The sequence below is a fragment of the Colletotrichum karsti genome (assembly GCF_011947395.1).
Source record: "Colletotrichum karsti strain CkLH20 chromosome Unknown Scaffold26, whole genome shotgun sequence".
NCBI classification, from domain to species: Eukaryota; Fungi; Ascomycota; class Sordariomycetes; order Glomerellales; family Glomerellaceae; genus Colletotrichum; species Colletotrichum karsti.
This window is the reverse complement of record NW_024065926.1, coordinates 504,530-531,082: the sequence shown is the minus strand read 5'-3', so window position 1 is coordinate 531,082 and position 26,553 is coordinate 504,530. Positions and strand designations below refer to the sequence as shown.

The 26,553-nt window shown below is 53.5% G+C and overlaps 8 protein-coding genes across 8 annotated transcripts; 4 read left to right on the top strand and 4 right to left on the bottom strand.

Annotated features, from left to right (window-relative positions):
* Nucleotides 1-1,388: 1,388 nt before the first annotated feature.
* CkaCkLH20_08088 (uncharacterized protein) lies at nucleotides 1,389-1,829 on the bottom strand (the record flags this gene model as incomplete). Its single annotated transcript, XM_038890803.1, has 1 exon — nucleotides 1,389-1,829. One exon carries the CDS (start codon nucleotides 1,827-1,829, stop codon nucleotides 1,389-1,391), a length of 441 nt encoding a protein of 146 aa, XP_038743986.1.
* Nucleotides 1,830-3,420: 1,591 nt separating this feature from the next.
* CkaCkLH20_08087 (succinate-semialdehyde dehydrogenase) lies at nucleotides 3,421-5,086 on the bottom strand (the record flags this gene model as incomplete). The annotated part of the gene is made up of 4 exons (XM_038890802.1): nucleotides 3,421-3,545; nucleotides 3,602-4,843; nucleotides 4,904-4,991; nucleotides 5,051-5,086. 4 exons carry the CDS (start codon nucleotides 5,084-5,086, stop codon nucleotides 3,421-3,423), a joined length of 1,491 nt encoding a protein of 496 aa, XP_038743985.1.
* A 639-nt stretch (nucleotides 5,087-5,725) lies between these two features.
* On the top strand, nucleotides 5,726-7,446 carry CkaCkLH20_08086 (4-aminobutyrate aminotransferase; the record flags this gene model as incomplete). The annotated part of the gene is made up of 7 exons (XM_038890801.1): nucleotides 5,726-5,865; nucleotides 5,916-5,951; nucleotides 6,024-6,718; nucleotides 6,770-6,923; nucleotides 6,976-7,057; nucleotides 7,119-7,344; nucleotides 7,400-7,446. The coding sequence occupies 7 exons, from the start codon at nucleotides 5,726-5,728 to the stop codon at nucleotides 7,444-7,446; spliced, it is 1,380 nt and encodes a 459-aa protein (XP_038743984.1).
* Nucleotides 7,447-8,223: 777 nt separating this feature from the next.
* Nucleotides 8,224-8,955, top strand: CkaCkLH20_08085 (catalytic activity protein; the record flags this gene model as incomplete). Its single annotated transcript, XM_038890800.1, has 1 exon — nucleotides 8,224-8,955. The coding sequence occupies one exon, from the start codon at nucleotides 8,224-8,226 to the stop codon at nucleotides 8,953-8,955; it is 732 nt and encodes a 243-aa protein (XP_038743983.1).
* Nucleotides 8,956-11,941: 2,986 nt separating this feature from the next.
* CkaCkLH20_08084 (C6 transcription factor) lies at nucleotides 11,942-14,238 on the top strand (the record flags this gene model as incomplete). Its single annotated transcript, XM_038890799.1, has 5 exons — nucleotides 11,942-12,179; nucleotides 12,228-12,298; nucleotides 12,348-12,979; nucleotides 13,029-13,199; nucleotides 13,248-14,238. The coding sequence occupies 5 exons, from the start codon at nucleotides 11,942-11,944 to the stop codon at nucleotides 14,236-14,238; spliced, it is 2,103 nt and encodes a 700-aa protein (XP_038743982.1).
* Nucleotides 14,239-15,512: 1,274 nt separating this feature from the next.
* On the top strand, nucleotides 15,513-19,482 carry CkaCkLH20_08083 (uncharacterized protein; the record flags this gene model as incomplete). Its single annotated transcript, XM_038890798.1, has 3 exons — nucleotides 15,513-15,622; nucleotides 15,711-16,835; nucleotides 16,893-19,482. 3 exons carry the CDS (start codon nucleotides 15,513-15,515, stop codon nucleotides 19,480-19,482), a joined length of 3,825 nt encoding a protein of 1,274 aa, XP_038743981.1.
* A 322-nt stretch (nucleotides 19,483-19,804) lies between these two features.
* Nucleotides 19,805-20,485, bottom strand: CkaCkLH20_08082 (uncharacterized protein; the record flags this gene model as incomplete). Its single annotated transcript, XM_038890797.1, has 1 exon — nucleotides 19,805-20,485. One exon carries the CDS (start codon nucleotides 20,483-20,485, stop codon nucleotides 19,805-19,807), a length of 681 nt encoding a protein of 226 aa, XP_038743980.1.
* A 1,664-nt stretch (nucleotides 20,486-22,149) lies between these two features.
* On the bottom strand, nucleotides 22,150-25,733 carry CkaCkLH20_08081 (calcium permease family membrane transporter; the record flags this gene model as incomplete). The annotated part of the gene is made up of 4 exons (XM_038890796.1): nucleotides 22,150-22,578; nucleotides 22,628-25,328; nucleotides 25,424-25,484; nucleotides 25,538-25,733. The coding sequence occupies 4 exons, from the start codon at nucleotides 25,731-25,733 to the stop codon at nucleotides 22,150-22,152; spliced, it is 3,387 nt and encodes a 1,128-aa protein (XP_038743979.1).
* Nucleotides 25,734-26,553: the final 820 nt, after the last annotated feature.

The window sequence follows — 26,553 nt, the reverse complement described above, 5'->3', positions numbered from 1 at the left end:
CCTCTATGTCACGACTTGCCTGGTCTGCTTGGAACCTTTTGTTTCATTGGGCACATCCAGTCAACAGTTCACTTTGCTCACTTGATGATAGCAATTGACATAGGTGAATGTATTTGTAAGCGATAAATAAGTTATCCATCTAATTCAATCAAAACTCGATCGACCCCACGGTTGCTTTTACAGTCTCTTGATTAATATACTAACAGAACGTGCGAAAGCCTGTTCCTCCAGATGACCACATCAGAATACACAGCAAGTGGCAGCAAAACTACACGCGTAGCGGCGTTTCATCTCCATAATGAGGGCGACCCAAGCTGGCTTTGAAATTCAACGCAGTAACTGGGTTCTATAGAAGTACTGTACTGCTTGATTTCGAGTCTTGCCGTGGACTCATACAAAGAAGTACTGTACGTGTGGTTGAAGGAGTATTTCGCCTGTGGAGCACGATACTCGGCGTCTAGTTCGCTTTCGGATTCTTACAAGTCTATTAAACCTTAACAGTGACACGGGTGTGTTGAGTAAATTACACTTTAAACAACCTCTACCGCTACGTACTCTGCTGCACAACCGACGACTCAAGCAAGGGTCTCTCTAGCAGCGACCTACTTCCAACGACACCCGAGTCAGTCTGTACCGGCGGCTGCTTCTCAGCATCCAAATGCTGAACCTGCCTATCCCTTGTTGCACTATATGCTCAGCTTCGTACATATCTTAGCTAACCAGCACGAGAATACCAACTGCGAGTATAAATAGGTCCTCCCTCTTCCGAAGTCTTCATTCATCTCTAGAATCATTTTCCCTTTAGAGCCTTGAACACAGCGTGTTATACACTATCACAATGAGATTCGCCGTAGTCTTCTCCATCTTTGCTTCTGCAATGACAGTTTCGGCTGCTGCAGTCGATCAGGTAAGTCCCTGATTCGCCATACGAAAGCTCGACCGTCGACGTTCGAGAGGCGTGATATGCTTGCTGACTGAACCAAGTCGGCTGTTGAAGGCTCTCTCGTTGCTAGACAGAAAAATCCCAACTGTCTTCAGTTCGGACGTGAGTTTCTCGAGAAATCCAATTGACTTGGAAAAGTGCTCACGAAACCAGTTGCGTGCACTGTAGGGGGCAAGCCCTGCTGTATTGGCATGGGGTGTGACAATGGAAAATGCCAGTATTAAGTTATGCCTCTGGGAGAATACCTGAAATCGGGGAAGAACAAAACGTAGAAATAGCTTTAGTAGATTTCAGCTTTCGGACGTAAACTGGTTGATCGAACGTGTTTCTCACAGTTCCAAACAAATTTCAGGTCATTTAAACATTTGTTCGTAGGAATTTTCAAAGTGAATATATATTTCCCAGAATACTCCAACTATTTACAGTTCATCGCGCCGCTGCCAGCTTACTGCTGATCAAGAATAACGCGGAGAGCTGAGCCCTGCTTGGCGACCTCGCTGCTGCCCCTGGCGCGAGGAGAGGTGACAACATCGAACACGCGAGCGCCAGAGTCGGAGTTGATGGTGAGCTTGATCTGGCGGTTCGAGTTGGCCGCGTCCGTGTTGTACCACTCGAGCTTGTATCTGCCGTTGTTCAGGTTGGTGACGACGACCTGGAAGCTGATGCCGCCGAAGGTGGCCGAGGTCGCGGGCCAGGCGGCAGTCTGGTCGTACAGAGCGCGGGCGACGAGGACGGGAGCATCCTGGGCGGCCTGCTCAGCGGGGACGCGGGCGACGATTTCTGCGGCAACGTTGCGCTCGACGACGGCAAGGGAGTCGCCGGTAGCGGGGGCAGTGGGCAGTGCGGCCGCCAAGGAGAGAAGGCTAAAGACGGCGAAGGCGCGCATTTCGACGGCTGTGCAATGAAACGAAGGCGTTGGTTTCGCTAAAGAGTGTTTGGCTGGGGTTGAGATGTGTGGTTTATCAACTGTGGTGATCTTTGTCGGCACGCGGTGCTATATGTATTCAGCCATCTCCTGTTCATCTGTATACGGATGATATTTGCTTCCTTGTAAGTCCATTCGGCTGATCAACCGCGCGGGAAATCGCGTGATTCTCCTAATGGTAATGTGTTCATCTAATCTTCACGTAAGGTCGGGTACACCATTCCATCATGAATGGTGTAGTTCCCTAGAACCAAACTTCTTTCCCCCTCGTCTGCAGGCCAACGGCTCCGAGAGCGGTAGTAGAGGCTCCTATTGGTTGAGGTAAAGCGAAAGCGAAGTACTGGCAGGGCCAGGTCGCATATCGAACCATTAATGCAGGGATTTAGAAAAGCATACAAGTTCTCATAAAGTGCATGAGTTGCATTTCCGACTAATGGCGTAGTCGGAGGATGGTCGATTTAGGACTTGTTTTCCGACCTGCTCTTTCTAGTAACTGAACTACACCATATATGCTGTTCATTCCACAACCACTAAAGAGGAAAGGCATTCATCTTTGCCGGCTGCATCGATGGACCTGATCGCTTGCGCGGGGACTATCGGGCTGTATAGAGTGGTGCTTGCATTGACCCTTCTACACCAGGGGCCAGCCGCCGACAGATACTTTGCGCGCAGTGAGAAGACTCTGGACAGCGACATGCCTGTTTTCGTACTTGCAGTTATCTAAGTGCCCTTGCTGAGTCGACGGGGAACAGCACGAATATTGAAGAGACCGTAGAGTTTACCAGTTTATCAGTTCATCCTTCCCGCGGTCTCCGTCAAGACGATCATGAAATGGATGCCCTGGTGACACCATCTCCGGAGATCCACAAAGATGGACACAAGGTGTCAGCAGGCCGCATGTTGCCGAGAAGGGATGATTGATGATCAGCGTTGCCGCAGATATAAACCTCGGAGTTAACCTTGATTTGATGTTGCATCTTGACCAGGTTCCACTAACGAAGGGCTTTGTTGATTGAGTCCTCTGAGTAAAGCCTTAAGAGCAGCTCATTTGACTCGTTCTGAAGAACGAAAGTATTGACTTGGTTCTTTGGGGATTATTTGGTAACCAATGCAACGGCGGCGTCAGGGCTTCGATGAGATGTTGGTGGCACGACAGACTACTTATGGCAACATGAATGCAGCCGGAACCACGCATAGGAGCCACCTTCTCAATTGAGCGTTTTCTCCTGTCTTCTTGAACCTCGAGTATTTGTCAGCCAAGATAGGGGAACTGGTCACTGACGTCCTTTGCCCACAACGCGGCAACGCTTGAGGATGTAGTTCGAGAAGTGACGTCGGTGTCCACAGGGTAACGAAGGCGGGTGGAAACGGAGCAGAGATACGTCTTTTCATCCGACCGAGGTATTGTGACCAGCTTCTCTTGTGCTATGTGTGATCGTCGGCAAATCTAGATTCGTGCTCGTAGCAACACAGGGACGCGAAGCATTGCAATCATATCAATTCGCCCATTAGATTGCTCTCTAAGATCTAAAACAAGCACATCATTATTCAGTTACTCGATACCCGTCATAACCATCTTTGTCACCAAAAACTCGTCAATGCCGTACTTGCTACCCTCCCTACCGAAACCACTCTGCTTGACTCCACCAAACGGCGCTGCCGGATCGCTGATGGCACCTGCGAGAACTGTCAGTCTTTGTTCTGTCTCGGCATCGTTTTGGTAGAGCACTTACCGATATTCACACCAACCATGCCAACCTCCAAAGCTTCTGCTACCCTCCAGCATCGAGACACGTCTCTGCTGAAAAAGTAACCCGCAAGACCAACATCCGCGTCGTTCGCCATCTCAATCGCTTCCTCTTCCGAGTCAAAGGCAAAGAAGGCAGCTAGAGGGCCGAAAGTCTCCTCCGAGCAAACCTTCATGCCGGGCTTCATGTCAGCCAACACCGTTATGTCGAAAAAGTTGGGACCGATCTCAGTCAGAGGCTTGCCACCGAGCAGAACCCTCGCGCCCTTGGAAACAGCATCCTTGACGTGCTCATCCACCTTGGCTACCGCGCGGCCGTGAATCAAGGGGCCGTGAGTCGTCGTGTCGGCAAATCCGTCACCAATCACGAAGCTCTTGATCGCGTCCACCACCATCTTGGTGAATTTGTCGTAAACCGAATGGTGCACGAGGATGCGGTTCGCACACACGCAAGTCTGGCCTGATATCCTGAACTTGGACGCGATCAAGCCCTTAAGGGCAGTATCGAGATCTGCGTCCTCGAAGACGATAAAAGGGGCGTTTCCACCCAGTTCAAAAGACAGCTTCTTCAAGGTCGATGAGCACTGGTTCATCAGGAGCTTTCCGACACCTGTCGAGCCTGTAAACGACACCTTCTTAATGATCGGGTGAGTCGTCAGCACCTTGCCCACGGAGACGGTGTTATCCAAAGCCGTAATGACGTTGACCACGCCGGCGGGAATGCCGGCTCTATGCGCGAGTTCGGCGAGCGCCAACGCCGTCAGGGGCGCCTCAGCAGGGGCCTTGACCACCACGGTACAGCCGGCAGCCAGAGCCGGACCGACTTTCCGGGTGATCATGGCAGCGGGAAAGTTCCAAGGAGCGATTAGTCCGCAGACGCCGACAGGCTCCTTGAGGATGACGAGCCTGCAGCTGGGGTTGCTCGCCTGGATGGTGTCGCCGTATATCCTCGGAGCTTCCTCGGAAAACCATTCGAAGAAGGACGCGGCGTAGTTAACTTCGGTCTTCGCGTCGGCCAGCGGTTTGCCGTTCTCGAGGGTGATGATGGTGGCGAGGTCCTCTGCGTTTTCCATCATCAGGTCAAACCACTTTCGCAGATAGCGTGCCCTGACTCGTGCAGGCGTCTTGCGGTAGGTTTTGAAGGCATCGTGGGCGGCGAGGATGGAGGCTTCAGTGTCCTTCTCGTCGAATTCCGGGCACTTGGCAACTTCAGCGAGTGTGGAAGGGTCTGGATTGCATCTTAGTCTAGTCCTCGCAACTCGCCGTCGGACTCAAGGGGGAAACTTACTCTCAACAGAGAAGACTTTGCTCGATGCCGCGCTGATCCATTCTCCGTTGACATAGCAGGATGTCTTCAGGAGAGAAGCATCTTTCAACTGAGATCAATGGTTAGCCACTGAGACAATCTCTCCGGGTTGCCGGGTATGCAGCTTACTTGGGGTGCGCCTGACGCCATTGTGAGTAAAAACAACTAGTAGATCGATGCACTTAAGTCTGCCCCTGCAGCGAAATGGTCTGATCTCTCAAGCATCAACGGCTGCAACCCGAGAAATTGTCTCGTCGTCTTCGGTTTATATGAGCCCCTCACGATGGTATCGAATCGGCGAACGTCCATAATTGCGACATCGCGGTGCCTGTCGATGCCGGTGTGGGAACAGAGATAGGGACAAGTGGGACCGGCCCGGGCCCGGGGTGGGGTCCAAGGCGGAGGAGCATGACACATATCAACCCGCTGGATGTGGTAAAGAATCGGACCAATTCCACGTGAAAGACACAAAACACCAGACGAAACGCCTCAATGCAAATTTAGTGGTCACGTTGAGCCGCAATCGGGCGGGAGAAAGATGGATCATGCTAGCTCCGATGGAGATGGTTGTGGGGCATGCTCCAGCGTCTGGGCCCGGATGGGGCCGGCTCGGGACCGGCCGGCTCGTCCCCGGTTGTCAGTCTGAAGGGACGAACGGAAGCTCACGGGAGGGGTTTCGGAGGATAAATACTCAGTGTCCTTCACTTCATCATCTCTCTCGATTCTCAATCTAATCAGAATCTCATTCCAACCAAGATCTTCTGCGAGATTCAACCCGAGACAACTCAAGATCGACAAGTCAAGATGCCGGCCGTCATTGAGCACTCAGTTACCACGGAGGTCCCTGGACCTATGTCCAAGGCCAGCCAGAAGAAGCTCGATACTTTCTTCGATGCTCGTGCCGTCTACTTCGTCGTCGACTACGAGAAGAGCCACGACAACTAGTACGCGGTACCGAAAACAGTGCTGATTCACTTTCACTAACGCACGGTAGTATCGTCGATGTCGACGGAAACAAGTACCTGGATGTGTAGGTCGCCTTTCGGCCGCAGATCATCGGCATCTCACGTCCCCCGCAACTCGCTAATCTCAAACCCAACAGCTACTCTCAGATCGCCTCCATCCCGGTTGGCTACAACAACCCCACCCTCATCGAGGCCGCTAAGTCGCCCGAGATGATCTCTGCCCTGGTCAACCGCCCGGCCATCGGTAACTTCCCTTCCGCTTTCTGGCACGACATCCTCCAGGACGGCCTGATGAAGGTCGCGCCCGAGGGCTTGAACCACATTTTCACCGCTCAGTCCGGATCCGAGGCCAACGAGCTGGCTTACAAGGCCGCTTTCATGCTCTACCGCCGTCGTGAGCGTGGCGAGGCCGACTGGAGCCACGAGGAGATCCACTCATGCTTGCACAACACCTCTCCCGGCTCCCCCGAGCTGGCCATTCTCAGCTTCAAGAACTCCTTCCACGGCCGTGGATTCGGCAGTCTGTCAACCACCCGTTCCAAGGCTGTTCACAAGCTCGATATCCCTTCCTTCAACTGGCCCCAAGCCACCTTTCCTGCTCTGAAGTACCCGCTTGAGAAGTATGCTGCTGAGAACGACGCCGAGGAGAAGCGCTGCTTGAAGGAAGTTGAGGAGCTCTTCACCAGCTGGCACTGCCCTGTTGCAGCTGTTATTGTTGAGCCCATTCAGAGCGAGGGTGGTGATAACCACGCTTCCCCTGCCTTCTTCCAGGGACTTCGTGACATTACCAAGAAGCACAGCGTGGTTTTGATCGTTGATGAGGTCCAGACTGGTAGGTTTTCTTGGGATACTTATACTCGGGCAAGTTGCTGACACGACTCAGGCTTTGGTGCCACTGGCAAGTTCTGGGGTCACTCCCACTGGAACCTTACCTCCCCTCCCGATATCGTCACCTTCTCCAAGAAGGCCCAGACTGCCGGCTACTTCTTCGGTGACCGCATGTTGGTCCCCGATAAGGCTTACCGCCAGTTCAACACGTAAGATACGCTCTTCTTCTATATCGGTATCATGTACGCTAACACTTCCCAGCTGGATTGGTGACCCGGCCCGTGTCATCGTCAGCAAGGCCGTCGTCGACGAGATCACCAAGAAGAACCTCGTTGAACAGACTGTAAGTTTCAGACCTCGCATTCCCATTCCCATCCCTTGGTCAAATTACTAATTACCATCAGGCCCGCGTCGGAGCTGCCCTCTACGCTGAGATGGAGAAGCTCGCCGAGAAATACCCCGACCACGTCCAGAACCTCCGTGGCAAGGGTCAAGGCACCTACATTGCCTTCGACACCCAGAGCGCGGCTTCTGTCACCAGCACCATGAAGCGCCTTGGTGTCAACATTGGTGCCTGCGGCAAGGAGACTATTCGTCTTCGTCCCATGTTGATCTTCGAGGAGGCTCACAGTATGTTTCACCCGAGGTCTCGAGATGGATTATCATGATCTAACGTTCGCCGCAGTTCCCCTCTTGATTTCTGCGCTCGAGAAGACCTTCGAGTCTTTGTAAACTAACTAAAAGCATGGCATGAACGGAAAACTTGGATTGAATAAAGCATAGCATGGATTAAAACTGGGAGGTTGTGCCGAAGAGGCCAAGTCACCCCGGCATTTGTTTTTAGCATCGATACCATAATGAAAACTGCCAACCACAGGCAACGAAACAAATATTAAAAGACATTTCAAACCAAAGCAATCAATCCATTCGGACGTGATCTGCAAGATCATATTCCTAGGTTGCTTGTTGGCTTAGGTAGGTAACCTTCTGCAGTTGGTCTGAGTACTATCTAGGACGTTCACGGGAAGGCAGATTGCGGAGAACAAGCTTATTCCCAGCTTGCCTGTCCCCGGACCAGGTCAATCTCCTCCCGGTCGGCCGGCACATTCCAGTGGTTCCGGATTTGACGGGGCTGACACGGACCGGAAAGAGCACGATATTGACCGGCACCTTATCAAAAAGCTCCGGGAAATGATCAGTTTCCCGACGGATAACATGGATACTCCAACACGTCGCCGAGAGCTGCCCGGTCTTCGGACCCGCAACAGCCGGCTGGGATGAGGGGTGATGAGGGACCCCGCCAACCCCGCGGCCCCAAGACATGGAGATAAGGTAGTAATGATGCATTGATGATATGGACCATCCAGTGCATCCCGATATAACAACGTCAAACCAAAAATTGGAAGAAAGACGTATAAATCAGCAGGCAAACATTACACAGTAGTCTCTTGCAGAGCAAACACGCCCTTCCAACTTACACGAATCACCGCTACAACCCCAGCAAGCAAGATGTCGTCCCCCAGAAAACACGTCGTCTTCGACATCGTGGGCACCTGCATGTCCTATGATGCGATCTATCGCGCTATCGATACCCGCCTCGGGCCCAAATTGGCTGAATACAATATTAAGCCCGCTTTACTTGGCTTCGCCTGGATTGAGGCCGCCGAGCGCGAGTACACATATCTAAGCATCCAAGGCCGTTATCGCCGCTTCTACGACATCTTCGGCAGCCTCTTTTACCGCATGCTCTACCAAGCCGGCGTGCCCGAGCCGCGGCAGCTCGCCACGGACGATGATATCGCCTTCATTATGGACCGCTTTCTTGAGCTTGAGGCCCGGCCCGGCATTAAGGAATGTTTCACGCTTCTCCGCGAGGCGGGCTTCACGGTCTGGGCGTTCACCGCAGGTGATGTCAAACGAGTGGGAGGCTACTTCGAGAGGGCCGGCATCGAGATGCCCGCGGAGAACCTGCGTAGTTGCGACGCTGACGGGCTGGGCAAGCCGGATCCCAGGGCGTACAAGACTCAATTAGAGAGCTTCAACGGGGAGGAGGCGTGGTTTGCCGCGGCGCACATGTGGGATGCATCGGCGGCCAAGGGATGCGGGTTCAAGGGCGCGTGGTGCAGCGTGTATGAGAAGGAGCCGTGCGTGGATTTGTTTGGCGAGATGGACGTGATGGCGGATGAGCTGCCGGAGATGGCACGGAAGATCATAGCCGCCTCCGAAGGCCGGGCAGTATGAAGCGTTCGGTTTCGCGGCATGATTGCAGCCAACCAGGACTACGTCATGAGTAATAATCCAACATTTCTTGCAAGCATACGCCGATGTTATTTTCGGCGCGTGATACGCTGTAATTGCCCGATTGCATATGCATGCACTCTTATCTCAGATGGGGTTGGGGGGTCCTGGGACCGGCAATCTGCCGGTTCCGTGTCGGCCGTGCCCGGATCGGGCTCCGGTCTCGGACCCCGGCCGGCTCTACCCTACTTGGCTCCAAGCAGCTTGCGAAACTAGCTGGACCAGATGCCACACAACTCAGAAGGAGCTAGTCGCATGCCGGCGTGTTATCTGTATTTGAAGGTAGTCCCAGTTCGCGGTTAGTGATGACTTGGTTAGCAAAGGAAAAGTACTGGAGTAGAACCTTAGAGTATTGAAACTACCCGTATTGGTGTCCTCATGTATGTATCTTCAAGCTTAAGATTCTGAAGAGCACTTGGCTTCGTTTTTAAGACTTACTGGGTTTCCAAATACCTACTACATGCCGTATAAATATAAGCTAATAAAGTAGACGACAATAAAGATGATAGCAACGATGGATGATAACGGTTTATTCTTCACTCAATAGTATCCAAAATCTCAATTTGCATTTTACTAGCTGAATAAACAGCAATGATCTGTCTGTCCCGGCGAGCATGACACAGATATTCAGTGCTATATGGCGTTGCAAGCGGTCATTCTTCCAGCGATACCTGCAGCCACTTGGGGATCCGAGGTGTCCCCCGGAGTTGAAGACGACGGTTGAAGGTGCTGGGCACTCAAGTAATTGTTGATTATCTTCTCTGAGTTGCTTTGGGACTTTGGCCTTCCGGCCAGAAAGATGCGATGCATCTTCAAGGGCCCTCTTCATATGGTCTCGGGATGGTGAGGCTGCGGGTAGACAATGGCCTTGTCCACGATCTCCCGCGGTCTATTTGGCCCTAGTCGTGTATCTGGGATCGTTAAGGTCCCCAAATACCGAATGTTCGAGTCCATCGGCTCTCGTTCGTTGTATCTCCATCGCAATGGGAATCAACCCTCCAGGAGATAGACTTTGATGGTGCCGAACTTGGTGAGTGATGAGGAGGCGCGGGCCAACCTTTAGAGTGGTTCAAACATGAAGGTGCCGTACGCTTGCAGTCGTTTGCTGCATGTCGGGAATGGATAATGGAATTAAGAGGCTCATTCGACCTTCCGCCGCCAATGGTACCGGTCGACGGGCTGATGAGTATGTTGTCGGGGTGGATGGCACACTACTCAACGCCCGCCTTGAACTAGTCGACATAGCCATTTATGATAGACTTCACAACGTTCAAAAGTGAGCGAGAGATCTCGCTCAAGCCCGATTGACCCTTGAATTCATGAGGTGGTATTTCTTTCGGAATCAAGAAGTGCCGTGTCTTCACACAGCTGTGATGTGGTAAGACCTTCGATGTATTCCATGTTCATGGCGCCAACGAAACGAACCCTGTTATGACTGCGAGATTGAGTTCAGGAGATGCGTATTGCGGTTGTTTTCAGAAGCTTGAAGGGTGACCAAGGAAAGCTCTGGAATTGAGTGTTAGATACGTAACCTGCGGTCTTAAGAAAGTTTACGGAATCTCTGGCACAACCCAGCGCGGTTTCTCATATCGAAGATACAAATTACTGGCGGTCCATAGATGGCAGCGGGTTATCCATCCAAGTATTCATGTAGAGACCACCGCTGACATGGTTGCGCCCCACCCATCATGAGGCGCCAACTCAAGAGCTTCTGGTCAAGTCTGACCATAGATGATCAAACTCAATGCAAGTGGTATCCGTCTTGATGTGCTATGAAATACACATACATAGCACTTGCGCCGGCCTTGGCCTTGAGCTGAACCCAATCGACTGATGTTTAAAATGTTATCTATCATACATACACATCGGGATCTCCTATAAGTGGACATGATCACAGTGTTTGCTGGTCAACGCATGCAGATGCTGTAGGTGAAGTCCAAGGCACCAATGAGATTACTTGATTCGGCAGCGCGGTTGACGGCTCCGAACCGGGAGTATGCCGGCTTCCCCGCGTCTTGGGAAAAGCGGACCCTCCGACCCCCGACAGCGGCACAGGTTTCGCCGAAATTCAGCCCCTCCACCTCTGACCCCTCCCAGGAAAGGCGCGGCACTGGCACTTGCAGCTCAGCCTATCTTAGCTCCTCACACAATCTTGGAACCGCCAAATCCTCTCTCACTTTACCCACCCGCATACCTTCCTTGCCCGCCGCCTTTCGGGAAACTCTCAGTCACCTTACAAGGGAGAGAGAACACATTCCCGACTGACTCCTGTGACTTGTCTCTCAAACTGGCCCTCGCCCCTACCGCTACCGCTACCAACTTCCACTTCCGGCGTAGGGTTCCACGCTCCGAACCTGGAACCGTCACCGTGACCGGCCCGGGGCCTTTGCCCAGCTGATCGGCGGCGTCTTGCGCCGTGTTATCTCCCTTTTCCCCCTCCTTCCCTTATCGGTTATCGCCATCCGGACCAAAGGTAGATGGATCCCGAAGACGGATTGCGCCTGCAACGACACAAGCAGCGGCGCGTCGCGGATAAGGAGCGGAAACGGGCAGTTCGAGCGTACGATGAAGCCCTTCCCCAATCTCATGCTTTGCCTTTCATCGTTTCGGTGACAAGAGTACCATATGCTGACGCGACCAAGCTGTGATGGATGCCGGAGGCTCAAGGAGAAATGCGACGGCGGAGTCCCTTGCCGGCGGTGCACCCGCCTGCGCCGGCAGTGCGAGTTCCTGACGCCGACGACCAGAGATGAGCCCGGGTCGGAGAATGCGGCAAGGTAAACTTTCCCTTACACTTTTTCATGAGTCACGACAATGTCTAGATTCCCATGGATTGCGCCGACACGTGGCTGACCAGGCACTTCGCGGACATGACAGACCCCGTCAATCTCATCAGGAGGATTCCGAGTTGAGGCAGCGGATGGCCTATATGGAGCGGCTGCTCGCTCACTACACCGGCCAGTCTCGATTAGATGCTGAGACGTTGAAGACCCTCGCCGACTCCGTGGAGAAAGGACGATCCGGCCCGGACCCTCCGCGACCCCGACCTGATGCGGATACAACCATGGAGCCAGACGCCGACGCCGAGATCGAAGTGAAATCACAGAGTTCCGATTCGTTCCAAGTGGATGAGATTACGGTTCAGCCTCTAGAGAACAACATCACACGTAAGTTAAACCTTGAATCCGACGGAAGTCAAAACTGACCCGCTCCAGATTACTCCGGCGAGTTCTCTCACTGGAACTTTTCCATGCGAATAAAGCAATGGATAGAGCAATGCGTCAATGTACGTCTATCCTGTCGGCTTCGGATGGTCTCATGCTTACCTCATTCAGGATACCCCGGATGGCCCCAAGACACAGTTCAAGGAATACTATCGTCCCGAAGAACTGCAGTCAGCCTCCAACACCGTCGCATCACTATCATCACTGCCGCCGCGATATGTGGCAGACTTCCTCGTTCATGCCTTTTTCAACCATGCCGAGACCAGCTACTTCTACGTTGAGCGCCACTGGGTCCAAGAGAAGCTGGACTTGGTGTATGAGAACCCGACTTCTCTCACCCGCCGCGATGTCGGCACCATGTGCATCATCTTAATCGTCTTCGCTATTGGGACCCAGTATGCGTACCTTGATTCTCGGGATGAGAGGGGCAGAGTGCCAACAGCTCCCGCGGAGTCCAGCCCGTTCTCAGAGGACACTATCGGGATCATGTTCTACCAGCAAGCTTGCAGGCTCGTGCCGGATGTAATCACAATCTCAAGTCTGGAGAGCGTACAGGCCTGTCTCTTGATTGGCCTCTACACCCTTCCTCTTGATGCATCCGGGTTATCTTATGTATATCTTAATCTCGCGGTGAAGCTTGCCATCCAGAACGGCATGCATCGGAAGTATCCTGGAGACCTTATTGACCCAGTCATTCGTGAAACAAGAAATCGGGTCTGGTGGACAGCATATACAACAGAGAAGTATGTATCAGACTCGATCTCGGGGCAGGAAGGTTCTGACATGTTATAGGCGTATCGGCATATTCCACGGGAGGCCACTCTCGATCGCTGCTGCTGATGTTGACGCTGAGATGCCGGTCGACCGACCAGACATCTGGCCCGGTCCGGCGCCACCAAATACTGCGCACATGTTAGCTACCCTTCAGCTTAACCAGGCATTGAGCCGAATCAACCACCAAATGTAAGCATTCGCATGGCATCTTAACAGCTCATAACTGACGATCCCTAGCTCTCTCTTCAAGACATTCGAAAAGCACGAGATCCCAGACGGCATGGCGAGGCTGGTAGAGATGAAGGCTCAGTTGCACAACTGGTGGAACAACCTCCCAGAATCGACCTTCTGCAAGGATCCGAGTCCAGGCTCTGCCGTCTTCCGCCCCGATATGCACCTGAGACTAGAATACTGCCTCGTCCGCATGTTCGCCGGCCGCCCCTTCATCTTCCCCCGCGAATCCACCCGCAGCACCGCCAGCTCCTCCGGCTCCCCAGCCGAGTCCGCCGTGCCACCACGGACAGGCAGCTCCGCCAGCAAAACGCACCCCCGCGCAGTACTCGTGGCGGATTGCGTCGACGCCGCCCTCTGCGTGATCGAGACATGCCGGCTCCTGCGCAACAGCATCGGCCTCGCCCGCGCATCCTACACGGAGTTCAGCTCCTGTCGCGCCGCCCTCCTCGTCATAATCACGCAATGCCTGCAGAAGAAGACGGATCGTCTCCGCGAAGCGCTCCGCGACGGCTTGGCGATGCTCAAGGAGATGTCCACTGGCGGCGAGTCGGCCAAGTCGGAGATGTCGCTCATCGAGGCGTTCGAGCGCGCCATATCCAGGCTGGACGCCAACGACGACGCCGCGTCGGCCAAGGAGTCCGACTACGCGCGGTTCAAGAAGTGGGAGATGCTGTGGAAGACCGATACCCCGGCTCACGATGCAAGGAGTGAGAGGAGCCACGACACGGGGTTGCCGATCCCGCCGCACCCCGCGGCCTTCTGGCGGATGGGCGGCAGCCATGGGCACGGCAGTGGAAGTGGACATGTTGCGCCCGGAACTGGTAGGCAGGGAACCGCCTCGCTTCCGCCGGCGATGCCGTTCTTCGGGCTCGATGGCAGCCTGTCGCCAATACCTCCGGCGTTGGATGAGTTTTCGGCCATGTTTGGGAATGGGTATGTCCCGGGTTTCGAGGGCATGGGCGGGAGCGTGAACGGAAACTGGATGGGCCTTTAAGTACAGTGCTAAATGAAAAGGACAATGTTATTTCTGGTTTCTGGGGGCGGGCTTTTAACACCATACAAATACACACCGCAGTCAGCCGGCATGGCGAGGCGGCCTTCTATATAAACTTAGTCTGGCATACGATTGATCTGCCGGTGTCAATGGAAGCAATATGACCTGAGCTTTATTTAGACATCCGACACTTCCAGTCCAAAAGACCAATCATCATCTCGGTGTAGCATTCAAATGGCAAATAACATGCAGCCACCGAAACAAAGTCGGAAGGTTGCATTTTAAACCCGAGAACGACCCGGGTTAGGTCATTTTGGAGAGGCGGTGTAAGAAGCCGTCGATGAAAGTGGCCTGACAGTAACGATTCTCGCATTGGGGTATGGCATGACGGCCTGCGTTTCCGTCCAGGCACGAGTTGTGACCAGGTAGCGGCACAACCAAGATGAAGGAAGGAACACCAAAAAAAGCTGCAGAATGTCAAAAAGAATCGTTCTCCGAACCCAGAATCGAACTAGGGACCTTTCGATCATCTTGGTGGAACCATTACAGTCGAACGTGATGAACCAACTACACCATTCGGAGGAGACGGGACTGGGCCACGTGAATGATTGGCTGACTGCTGGCCGGGTGGGCGCCGCAAGAGACCTATATGGTGGGGAGAACAAGGGCTTTCCTTTGCGTATTTTCTGCTCGCCGCCGTCATTTGGCTGAGCGTTTTGCTATAAACCTAGGTCGCATACAGCATACCCTGAGCATTGCTTTTGAGGCGGTTTTCAATCCGGGACGCCGCACGGATGGGACGCCGAAACCTTGGCTGGCATCGGAGCCGGTGCGGGGTATGCGGGGCCACACATCCGTCCCGGGGTTTCGGTCGAGCTTACGGGTACGGGCCATTGCGTTCACCGAATAGAGCCACAATAGACGATCCCATACAGTTGCGCCATGCTTTCGATTATCTTGTTTGAGGAAAATTCCAGGATTCCAGGTTACCTCTGACCAGGCCTGACCTAACGGTGCTGCATCGTCTGCCTCTTCTGCAGTGCCAAACCAGATCAACCAAGCCGATTGGCGGGCAATGCCAATGAACCCTTGCTGCCGAATGAATGATGCAGGAGTAATAAGCTAGCACCACAGCCTCCAATCTTTCGTTGCTTAGGCTGCAGGCAAGGGCGACGCAGCAAGGCGGGGTATCACCAGGCCATCTCGCCCTCGTGTCTACCTTCGTTCCTGCCGTTCATGTACCCAAATGAAAACGAGAAACTTCATACCTCGCGATGAGCTTCGGCTTCGGTGTCGGTGACTTCCTTGCTGTCTACCAACAGGCGAACAAAGTGCGCAAGAAGTTCGCGGGCGCGCCCAGCCAGTTCAAGACCATCGCTGACGAGTAAGTCCCACGAGCTTACGGCGGAGAGCGTGGTCTGTACTCACAACTCTACGCCCTTGTGAGTTCAGTCTTCTTACACGACAGACAGGGTTCGCAATCCCTCCATCATCCTCTCGGATTCCGAGTGTGTCTACGAATCCCGTGAATCTGCTTCCCCACACCCAGACGACGAGGATTTGAGATATATCACGGCCAACTGTCAGAGTGTTCTCGACGAATTGACCGAAACCATCGATAAGTACTGCGAGTTAAAGTCTGTAGACGGTAAAACAGATACCAAAGACAAGTTCAAACGAGCATGGAAACGATTGACCTTCGAGCCCGAAGACATCCGGGAACTCCGAAGCCGGATCTGTTCCAATATCGCTGCGCTGAATGCATACAACACACGCATCGCCAGAGACAACACCCAGAAACTCCTCCAGCACCAGGAAGAGCAGCAACACGAAAGCATTCTAGCCTGGCTGACGAAGCCAGATCTGGGTTTCCAGCAAGTGGATTACGGTTCCCAACACAGTCTCAACCTCAGCCGTCGACAGCAGGGCACCGGAAGGTGGTTCCTCGACTCGGTGCAGTATCGATCCTGGCTCGACGGTGACAAGCAGACGCTGCTCTGCCTCGGAATCCCGGGTGCTGGAAAGACGACCATCGCGGCCATCGTCATCGACGACATCCACAAGCGGATAGAAGCCAGCCCTGCGATAGGCCTCGCTTTCGTGTACTGTGGTTTTCGCGCCAAGCAGAACTTGTCCCAGCTTCTGGCTAGTCTGGTGGCACAGCTTAGCCATGGATCCGATCTCAAAAGCCTCACAAATCTCTACGAACGTCACAAGTTCAGGAGAACGCGGCCAACGACCGAGGAGCTGTCGACGACGCTTGTTGACATTGTAATATCGTATGCGAAGGTATTCTTCGTCATCGATGCCATAGATGAGTGTTCTACGGACAACGGTACCAGGACGAGGCTTCTCGCCACCATACTCAATATCAAAGAGAACCACAACGTCAATTTAATGGCCACATCAAGACACATACCAGCGGTGGAACGATTGTTCAAGGATGTGGATTGCACGGACCTCGAAATCAGGGCCAAGGGAGAAGACATAGACGCGTATGTCGACGCTCAGATCAGCGACTTGCCATACTTCGTACTGGAAGACGTATCGCTTATGCAAGACATCAAGAATAGCATTAAGCGTTCTGTTGCCGGAATGTTGGTATTTGCGACTTCCATACATCGCGCCTCCAGCCACATGCTAACCTTGGGCAGGTTCATGCTTGCAGCGTTCTACCTCGACTCGCTCAAAGGCAAAATGAACTCGCGAGGTATCCGCGACGCCCTGAAGCGGTTTCCGGTTGGCTCCGATGATCTCATGTACGATTTCGCCTATGAAAACGCCATGGAACGTATCCAAGGCCAGCTGAAAGACCACGTCGATCTGGCGATGAAGGTCCTGTCTTGGGTGTCCTCGGCGGAAGAGCCCATGGAAACATCTGCCATTATCGACGCCTTGGCCGTGGAGCCCGGGGATCAGTATATTGACAAGGACCGTCTTTTCCGCCTTGCTGATCTCGAATCAGTATGCGCCGGTTTGGTCACGGTTGATCAGTCAACTGGAATCATACGTCTCGTTCATTATACGGCGCAAGAGTACTTCGATCGAAAGCGTAACTTTTGGTTTCCGACGGCCGACTTGGATATCACCCGTTCATGTCTGACTTATCTTTCATTCATGGACTTCGGTACTAATGTACACGACCTTAATGATGACTGGCTCAGAAGTCATCACCCTTTCGGGTTCTACGCATTTGTATCATGGGGCTTCCACGCTCGCCGGGCATCGAAGAATAATCAAAAGGACAGCTCCCAGCCGCTCAGGGACCTTCTCATGAACTCAATAGCGCAGTTCTTCGATACCCCGAATTCTGAATTGGTTGGCCACCTATTGTTGGCACGAGTATTCGAAGACGACGAGGAGACCCTCGTATCACAGAGCTCCTCTACATCCTCTATATGGCTTCACACGGCAGTCTTCCACGAACTAGAGGATTCCATAAAGTTCCGAGGGAACTACGACGTGAATGCCAAAGACAGCCTAGGCAGAACACCGCTGCACTGCGCCGTGGGCGATAAAGGCGGCGGGTCCATCATTAGACTGCTACTCAGTGCAGAAGACATCGACGTCAACGCGCAAGATTACCTGGGAAGATCGGCCCTTTGGTGGGCAGTCTTCTGGACGGACTCGTTTTCAGTCAAACTCTTGGTCCAGCACGAAGGTATAGATGTCAATCTCCGCGACGACGAGGAGAATCTGACGCCGCTCCAAGTCGCTGTCGAAAACGGGGACGGCGAATGCTTGAAACTCCTTCTCGAGACGGGCAAGGTGGACGTCAATGCTCCGCACGAATACGGCAGTCACATCCTGGACTTCCCCATCGACGAGGGAAACGAGGAAATCACAAAGTTGCTCGTCGAGCACGGAGCCGAGATTCCTGCGTCACTCCGCTGTCTTCTGGAACCCTCGTCGCTAGAGGTCATGAACGATACTCGGGACAGCCTCATCAAGACATTGGTCTCTTTTTGTGTAGGCCTCGACGACAGGAGCAAAGTAGACCAGCTGAAGACGCACCTACTATCAAAAGCCATCACCACGGAAAATCACCGAGCGATGGAACTTCTCTTTGCGAATGGTGCAGATGTTAATAGCGGTCGTCGTTCCCCGGAAGACTCTCTACATCTTGGAAAGATCGTCACGTCAAACAAACGATACCTGGAAAACTTGCTGTTCGATAGGGGCGCAGGAATAATCCGAGAATCCACAAGGTTTTTGGAGGAAACCCCTCTGCTACGAGCAATTTCTAAACAGGATGAACACGCAGTCAGACTCTTGCTCACCTGGCATGCAGATGTCAACGTGAAGGGCGGTCTCGGAAACGACTCCCCTCTCCTGCTTGCCATTAAAAAAGCCTCGCCAATCTCTCTCGTGGAGCTTCTCTTGGAAAACGGCGCAGACGTGGAAGGAGAAGGGTGCCACGCAGGGGAAAGCCCATTGCTATATGCTGTCATCTGTCGCCAGCAGACAGTCTGCAAACTCTTGCTAGAAAAAGGCGCAAAAGTCGACAGGGAAAGCGGGACTCCCATGGAAACTCCCCTCCACCGCGCCATCTCAATGCGTCAGGGGGCCATCGCCGAGATTCTTCTGGACTATGGGGCTGACGCCAACAAGATGTCCATGGCGGAGTCGCCACTCACCAAAGCCATTCTTCTCGGGAGCTCGGATATTGTCAAGATGTTGCTGGAAAAGGGGGCTGACCCCAACGAAGACTGCAGCCGTGGTGATAGAGCAGGGTGGGCTTACGCGCTCCAAATATGTGGCGAGGTCATTCGAGAACCACTCATCAATGGCCTCGTCTGCGACTTTGATCATGATCTCGTGCTCTGCACTCCGACGATGTGCGCCATCATCCTTGGGAAGGTTCGAGAAGTTCTCACTGCACTCCGATCCCAGAGTGTTAAAGACAAATTCTGGTATTCTTTGCCGGATATCTTCAAGCAACACGTTAAACGACCAGTCGACAGAGGAGACTATGAGGGCAAAGAAGACGACGAGGACGGCATGACTTCAAAGCCCTTCGGGGCCTACGAGGATGGAGGTGAGGAAATAGTCAAGCTTCTGGCTGCGCATGATGGAGACATCAGCAAGACAGGATTGAATGGCTGTATATCACTAAACCCTGCTTCTAACGAGCAAGAGCATCAGAATACTGCTAAATTTCTCGTGGCAGGAGGCCGCTCCAGGATGAAGGAAAACGTTGGTGACAATGATGGACACAAACAGATGATCTCGGATGTAAGATGACAGCGAGGCGTAGCTTGAGAGATATGATACGCATGGAAGAAGAGACGATCCAAACGATAATTGCATTAGATCTAGAGTACTTACAGTCATAATATCATAAATCACAGGACATCTCGTCATGATGACAATGAGCAGTGCTAATTCTGACTATCCGAAAGACCGACGACGAAACCAAACTTGAAACGATCCTGATATCTACGACCCATCGAAAGAGCGTGATCCTTCAAAACAAATGGAGAAAACCTTTCGAAACCATGCAAAAGACAACATCCGCTGCCCGTTTCTTCTATGCGTACCTTGCTCGGCAACTCTCCTTCTCAGCTCAACGGCGCTGAGCTACACCATGTCGCTTAACAAAGTCAACACGCTCCTGACGTTCCGTCAAGGCCTCAAAAGCAGGCGCGTGCTCCGAGTCGCGCGACAACTTGTAAATGTGCGTCTTGCTGCGAACAGCATACGACGTGAACTGCTGCTGGATCCAGCCCGAAGCATCGCGCTTGACCTTCTTGTTCTTCTCGATCCAAGTCTCCTTCTTCGGCGCGGCCTCCTCCTCCTCTTTCTCGGGCGTGGCATCCTTCGAGGGCGTGACGTCCCGGGCATGTCGACGACGGCGCTCAGATTCGCTGCTGTCGTCTTCCTCCTCCTCCTCCTCCTCCGACCTGCCGAGAACACCGGCGGCCGAGCCCATGGGGATGTCGACCGTGGCGCAGGCGTCGTCCCTCGCGATCTGCAGGCCGCAGCGGTTGGGCGAGTCCGCGGGCTGGCCCTGGTTCAGCGCGTACAGCACGACGCCCTCCTTGTCGTCGGTGGCCGTGGCCGAGCTGTAGAGGACGCCGACGTGGCCGTTGCAGCAGCGGCCGACGTCCGTGTCTTCGCAGACGACGTCGATGTCTTCCTCTTCTGGACAGTCAGAGCTTTTCATTAGGTAGATGTCGAAGGCTTGGGCGCGGTGGGCGAGGAGGAGGAGGGTGGCGATGGAGGCGAGCACGGTGGTGGTGCGCATGCTGTGTTCTTGAGGGGTTTGGGAGTTGACGTGTTTGGAATGGTGATGCTTTGGAGTGGTGTAGAGATGATGTGCTTGAGTCCGTGATGATGAATAGGAGTTTGGACTTACTGTTGCCGTTGTCGTCCTTCTTTATACTTGAAGATGCCATGATGAATATGCCCGGAGTTGAGCTGTGATTGTTGAAGCTCGAAGATTTCTGCCCGCGATTGCCGGCTGAAAACGAGAAAAGCGATTCCAAAACGGCGACTTTGTTCGGCGACTTGAGTCGGATACCGCTCGCGAAGCTGTTGGTAGTTGTTTGTTGGTACTCGGAATCGATATCAACCAACAACGGCGGACGTACTATCTCGCCGGCGATGTGCGTAGGTGCCAAGAGAGGGCTTGTGGAGGAGAGATTATCGCCGAGAACTGCTGTGATGATTCCGATTTCAGAACTTCCTTAGGGAAACGATATGATCAAACTGGCGAGTTCTTATTGTGCTCGATGTTGATTAGGATGAAGTTGTGACGCAGCTGTTGGATCAAGGAGATGTTGCCTAAATACGCCCGTGTAAGGCGAACCAACGGACCGAAAAAGAGACGCAGCAATTAGAATCCAGTCGCGACTGAAGATCCAAGCTGACTTACCTAAGTTTCTCAACCTCCTACCCCGCCTCCTGACAAGTTCTGTTGGTCCATCAAACGGGGATTTTCCTAAATCAATCGTCAGGATGTGTCGTTGAGGGCAATTGGGGGCCCTTTTGTAACCTGCTTGATGTAGTCTTGATGTAGAAGTCCTTTCTAATGAGATCTTCATGTCTCCGTCTCACCCATTGATGCTATGCTATCACAAGACCTCTTCAATCAAGAAATTCGTACCTTTCGATAATCCTTACTTCACTCTCGTCTGGGATAGTCACCACTAAGACGTTGTATACCCGGTCCCCCTCATCTTCACCCAACATCTCGAAATAAACTCACCTCAGCCACAGCCGTTGTTGCAAGAGCCGACTCCACGGTCTCAGAAAAAGCGAACATCCAAGACATTCGCCGTTGGCTTAGCTCGAGAATGCGTCACCGCACCAACCCCGCCAGCCACACATTCCACACCTCTCGTCACCCCGGATACCCCGCTTCGATGGTCAAAAGCCTTCATTCCACAGAGAACGACGATCGATTGCGATGCCGATGTGCGATGGCTTCGTGAACAGGGGTTGATTCCACCACTAGAGCTAGGCCTGCGGAGGATCACCTCCAATGTACTAGATCGCATCAGAGGCGGTTCGAGGGTCAGTTGGCTTAGGCCGGAGAGCCAGCCGTCATGCTGGGGCCGGACTCATGCTCAAGCTGAGAACGTGCCCGATCACGCAGTATTCAAGGTGAGAAACGATGTCAACGTCTATCCATGAGGACACCAGCAGTGAGAATGATTAGGAATGAGTATTCCGCAAGGAAACGAAAGGGTAATCTAGGTATGTACTGTTCTCCGAAACTCCCGCACGTCCCATCGTAGCCGCCTGCCAACAGAAAATATAATGCAGTGATCCATGTCCAACAACAAACCGGCCTATGCAGACCAGCTCAGACGAGTACCCTTCCCTTATCAACTCATATTAGTTAACGCATGCTGTACCAATAACTCGCTGCTCCTTCCGTATCGCAACCCCTCGCAACCCCTCTCCTTATACTTGGAAGGCAACGCCACTGCGCTTCCGACCAATGGTCTTGAAAGACGAGTATTGCCCGTCAGCACCCATGATGTCAAAGCGGCTCGCGCTCATGATATCTTCCGTGTATCCAGACAAGTAGTAGCCGACGACAACTACGAGGTAGCTCAACAAGAGAATGCTGCCTTTGAAGTAGTTGCTCTTTCCTTCTCCGTACATGTAGCTGAGCAGGAAGACGCAAAGAATAACAGTAACCATGTCCCACTGAGGGAACAGCAACGAGAAGCTGTGGTTGCCCACGTCTTCGACACCGTTGGCATTGCCCCAGAATGCAGAGTAAAGCACAAGAGCGGGAACTTGCAGCAGACAGACTTGGAGCGCGTAAGCTGAACCAATCTCCATGGACAATGCAATATTGCCGTTCATTGCGAACGAAATGGCGTTCTGCAAAATGTTAGCATCTGATTTCAGGATCGAAACCGTAAGAACTTACCAAAAATTCCGTCGTGTTGGGAACCAGAGCGAAAAGTGTGATACCAAGGAACTTCTCATCGATAACGAAGCTGTCGAGGACGACATCTACAGTATCGACCAGAATCTCAGCGATGATGGCATAGAGAACCGTAGCACCCATGAGAATGAAGGCACTCTTGCCTCGGCTCCAGTTGGGCGCATCGTGTCCACCGTGGGGAACTTGGGCGACACTTGCAGCGGCGTGATCCTCGGTCTCGGGATAGGTTGCAGTTCTCAAAGCAGGGGGTCGTGGAGTCGGCGCGGTTGAAGTTCCGGGTTGGGCTGAGATTCTGCGTGGCATTCGCTCCCGAGCAGCAAGCGTGGCAGCTGTGGCGGCCATCTCGGCAACCTCGCGGACCAGTGCGTTGTTCTCCGCCTCTGAAAATCCGGGAATGTGAACGACAGAACGAACAGGGTCGCTGTCGCTAGACTTCGGGGGTACGACATGGGGAATATTGACGCTGCCGTTGCCTGGCGCAAGTCCCAAGCCAGTAACTGAGCCTTGACGAGAAGAATCATCACCCTTGGGGTTCAGTCCAACCTGCTTCAGGGACTGACCAAGAATTCGCTTGTACAAGTGAGAGTCGCGAACATCGATAGAGGCGCCACTGGTTTCGGCGAAAGAGTGAGGTCCTGATTGCCTTGCGATAGACTGGGCGTGGGCGTGCTCTTCGTGCTTCTTCTCGTCCATCTCAGAGTTCCAAATCACGGCAGCGTGAGTGCGCAAAGTGAACCAGAGTCCAACAATGTACGAAAGGAAGAGAAGCGTAGCGCAGAAGTAGCAGAACGGTCGAACAGCCTGGAGATAAAAGCGGTCGTCGAGAGTCGGGGTTTGAGAGAAGAAGCAGCGGCGGCAGTCACGACCATCCCCGACAGGCGAAAGACCGTCGCCCACACCGCTGTGGTTAACGCAGTCTAGGCAGTTAAGCTCATGGGTGCCGTAAATCTGGTAGAACAGCGTCGGGCCGAAAGCGCCAATGACGGCGAACAGAAGCATCGTCGAAGTGACACCGGCAGACCTGGCATTGAACCGCTGTGTCTTGCGCTTAATAGCTCCGAAACACATGGACAAACCAGGGAGGAAGAGAATGCCGGCAAAGATACTTCCCACAATGCTGCCCTCCACGAGCTGGCCCTTGCCCTGGCTAAGGGCAACGCAGTACAAGAAGACTTCGACAATGGTGGAGAAGAAGGCGTTGATGGCAGCACCAACTCCCATTGACGACTGTGCCGAGATCGAGGCAACAGCTTGGCCGATGAAGTAGGCGAGCGGGATGATGGAGAACAGGCCAGCTATGAAGAGAAAAGCTGGCGAGGTGATGAAGATGTGCAAGCCGAGAACCCGGTCCAAGACAATCCAGTCAATAATGACGAAGAACACGACGCCCATGAGGTTGATCAGGAAGACATTGGTTCCGTCAATAGTGTACTTCCAGTACTTGGTGCCGACTGCCCGGTAGGTGCAAAGCAGAATAGATGAGTGAGGCGCATCGGCCGTCCGTGCGAGAGTGATGTCGGACTCGAACGAGAGAGCAAGCGGGTGTCGTCGGAGGTGGTCGAAGAGCAACATGGTGACTTTGCCCATGGGAATGGTGAAAACCAAAAACCAGCAGATGAGAGAGACCAAGATCAGAGATGGCGACAGCAAGAGGTAGAAGAACAGGAAGAAAACGATGCGTCCGATGTTCCACTGGCCACGTCCGAACAACCGGCGCTTGAGTCTCGGGGGTGTCTCACTCCGCTCGCTGCGCCTGGTCCGGCCCAAGAGGCTGTCCGTCTCACTAGGCTCCGAGTCGATGCTTCGCCGCGAGCGGCCGACAATTGAGCGGTTCTGGTCCGCACTGTCCGGGCCAAAGAACAGACGGCCGTACTCGAGGTCGCCACTCTGCCATTGCTCGTACTCGGATATGCTTCGTCCTTCGCCTTGGTCCTCGTCCAAATAGGCCTCGTCTTGCTCCAAGCGCACATACTTGCCGAAGGGGTAGAAGAGATAGCTTGCGAGTCCCCAAAGAACTCTGCCGTACTCTCTGCCACTAACAGTCGCCGCAAACAAGAAGCAAATGAGCGCGCCGAGAGCTGCGAACGTCGCCATCCACCAGCCGAAAAGCAACGTCCAGAGCAGGTTGAAGAAGAGGAGCCAGTTGTTGACTCTTCCGCCCGGGGACGAGTGGATGTCGCCCTCTGCGTTCTTCTGCACGGAACGATCCTTCTTGTACAAAGCCGGCTTCCATAACCTAATACCAAAAGGATGTGTTTCGTTGATGGCTTGCTGGCGATCTTTGAGCGTGAAGCTCTCGGCGTCGCTCACGTCGCCGTCATCGTCGTCCTCTGCTTCTTCATCCTCGTCTTGGTTCACCGACGGTTCGTGCTCGGAGCGCTCGGGTGCGTTATCCTCAGCTCTCGGGGTTCGGGGACCGTCATCGTCGTCATCGCCGTGTTCGCTCCTAGACGACTGGACGCGAGAAAGGGTAGTGGCTAGCTGGGGTCTGCGGCGCGTGCTGAAACCTCGTTGTTGCTCTTGACGGCCAACAGCATCGGCCTCGACCTCGAAGATGTCGTCGTCGACGGAGAAGATCTCGCCACGATGGGGCGCGGAAGGGTTTGTTGATGGTCGACGGGAAATTGGGGGCTTCCGCGGACGGTTGGCGGCCTTGGGGCGTTCGGAACCCATCATGGGAGATCTGGTAGCTTGCGTGGAACGGGAGTGAGAACGATCATGGGCTGACGACTCGCCCAAATACTGGGAGGTAGAACCTGAAGTTGGTACGGAACCTACGTGGCGCGCGGAGTGGATGTCAGCTGGGGTATGTTTTTCTTGGGCTTGGGCGAGTCGGCAACTCGGACGACCAAGACGCATTAGGTTTCTGGGCATGCAGCAGATCGTACGTACCGTAACCAGCCTCTGGGCGCCTCCGCACCGTGTCGGTGGACTGGAAAGACTGGAAGCTTTCGGACAGGCCGTCGTCGCGTGAGACCTGGTACGATTCGAACCTTGAAGGCTGGTGACGAGTGTCGGTGGGCGATGCGGTTGTCGAGGTATCGCGAGACGAATGGGCGGGCGTGTCGGGCCCAGTGGAGGGATCCATGGTGGGCGACGATGGAGCGCTCAGCGATATTGGAGAAGAATGGAGAAAGATCGGTGGAGAGATGTGAATGGCGGGTGCCGGAGATGTGGGTTATTAGTGCCGACTGCAACGGGGGTGGAAGCGTGGAAGCGTCGGGCGTGCGTTGGGTGGCTTCGGGCTTGGAATTTTAGGTATTCTTGTGTTGTGGTTGAAACGGCGGCGAGAAACGAAACTTGGAAAAGCTGTCGAGTACTCGAGTCGAGCCGAGAATCAAGAAGGACTCGGTAGGTAAGATATTATTAGGGGCGAGTGGTCCAAGTTTTCGGTAAGATGTCGAGGATTCCACGGGGGGTCCCAAAAGATGGGTCGGCGTGGTGGTGAGGTCGCCGTCGGGTAGCGAGATGGTGGATAGAAAAGAAAGGACTGACTGAGGCCGTGTTCGAGGTCGAAGTCGGATCGGTCAGCAAGGTGAGATTGAAATGGAGGTGTAGTACCTAGGTGCAGGTGCACAGGTCGAGGTATCCGTGGTGTGGCAGTCGAGTAAACAACTTAATAAAAACACGGAGAGAGACACCAAAAAGAGAGAGATGACAGAAAGGAGGGTCAGGAGGAATGACGCGATGGCGAGACTGCGCAATTCAGCGATGGAGACAATGAAGAGTCTGGTCCATTCCTGTCGATGCGATGTCGACTGGTCCTTGCCTGTTCTGGCGATGAAGTTTTGTTTTAGTCGCAATTATTTTTTTTTGCGAGGACGGTCTCCGTACTATGGGAAGGTAAGATTATTTATTGGACGGAGGAAGAAGAAGGTTGGCTGATGGTGCGGCTGCCGCTCGTGCTC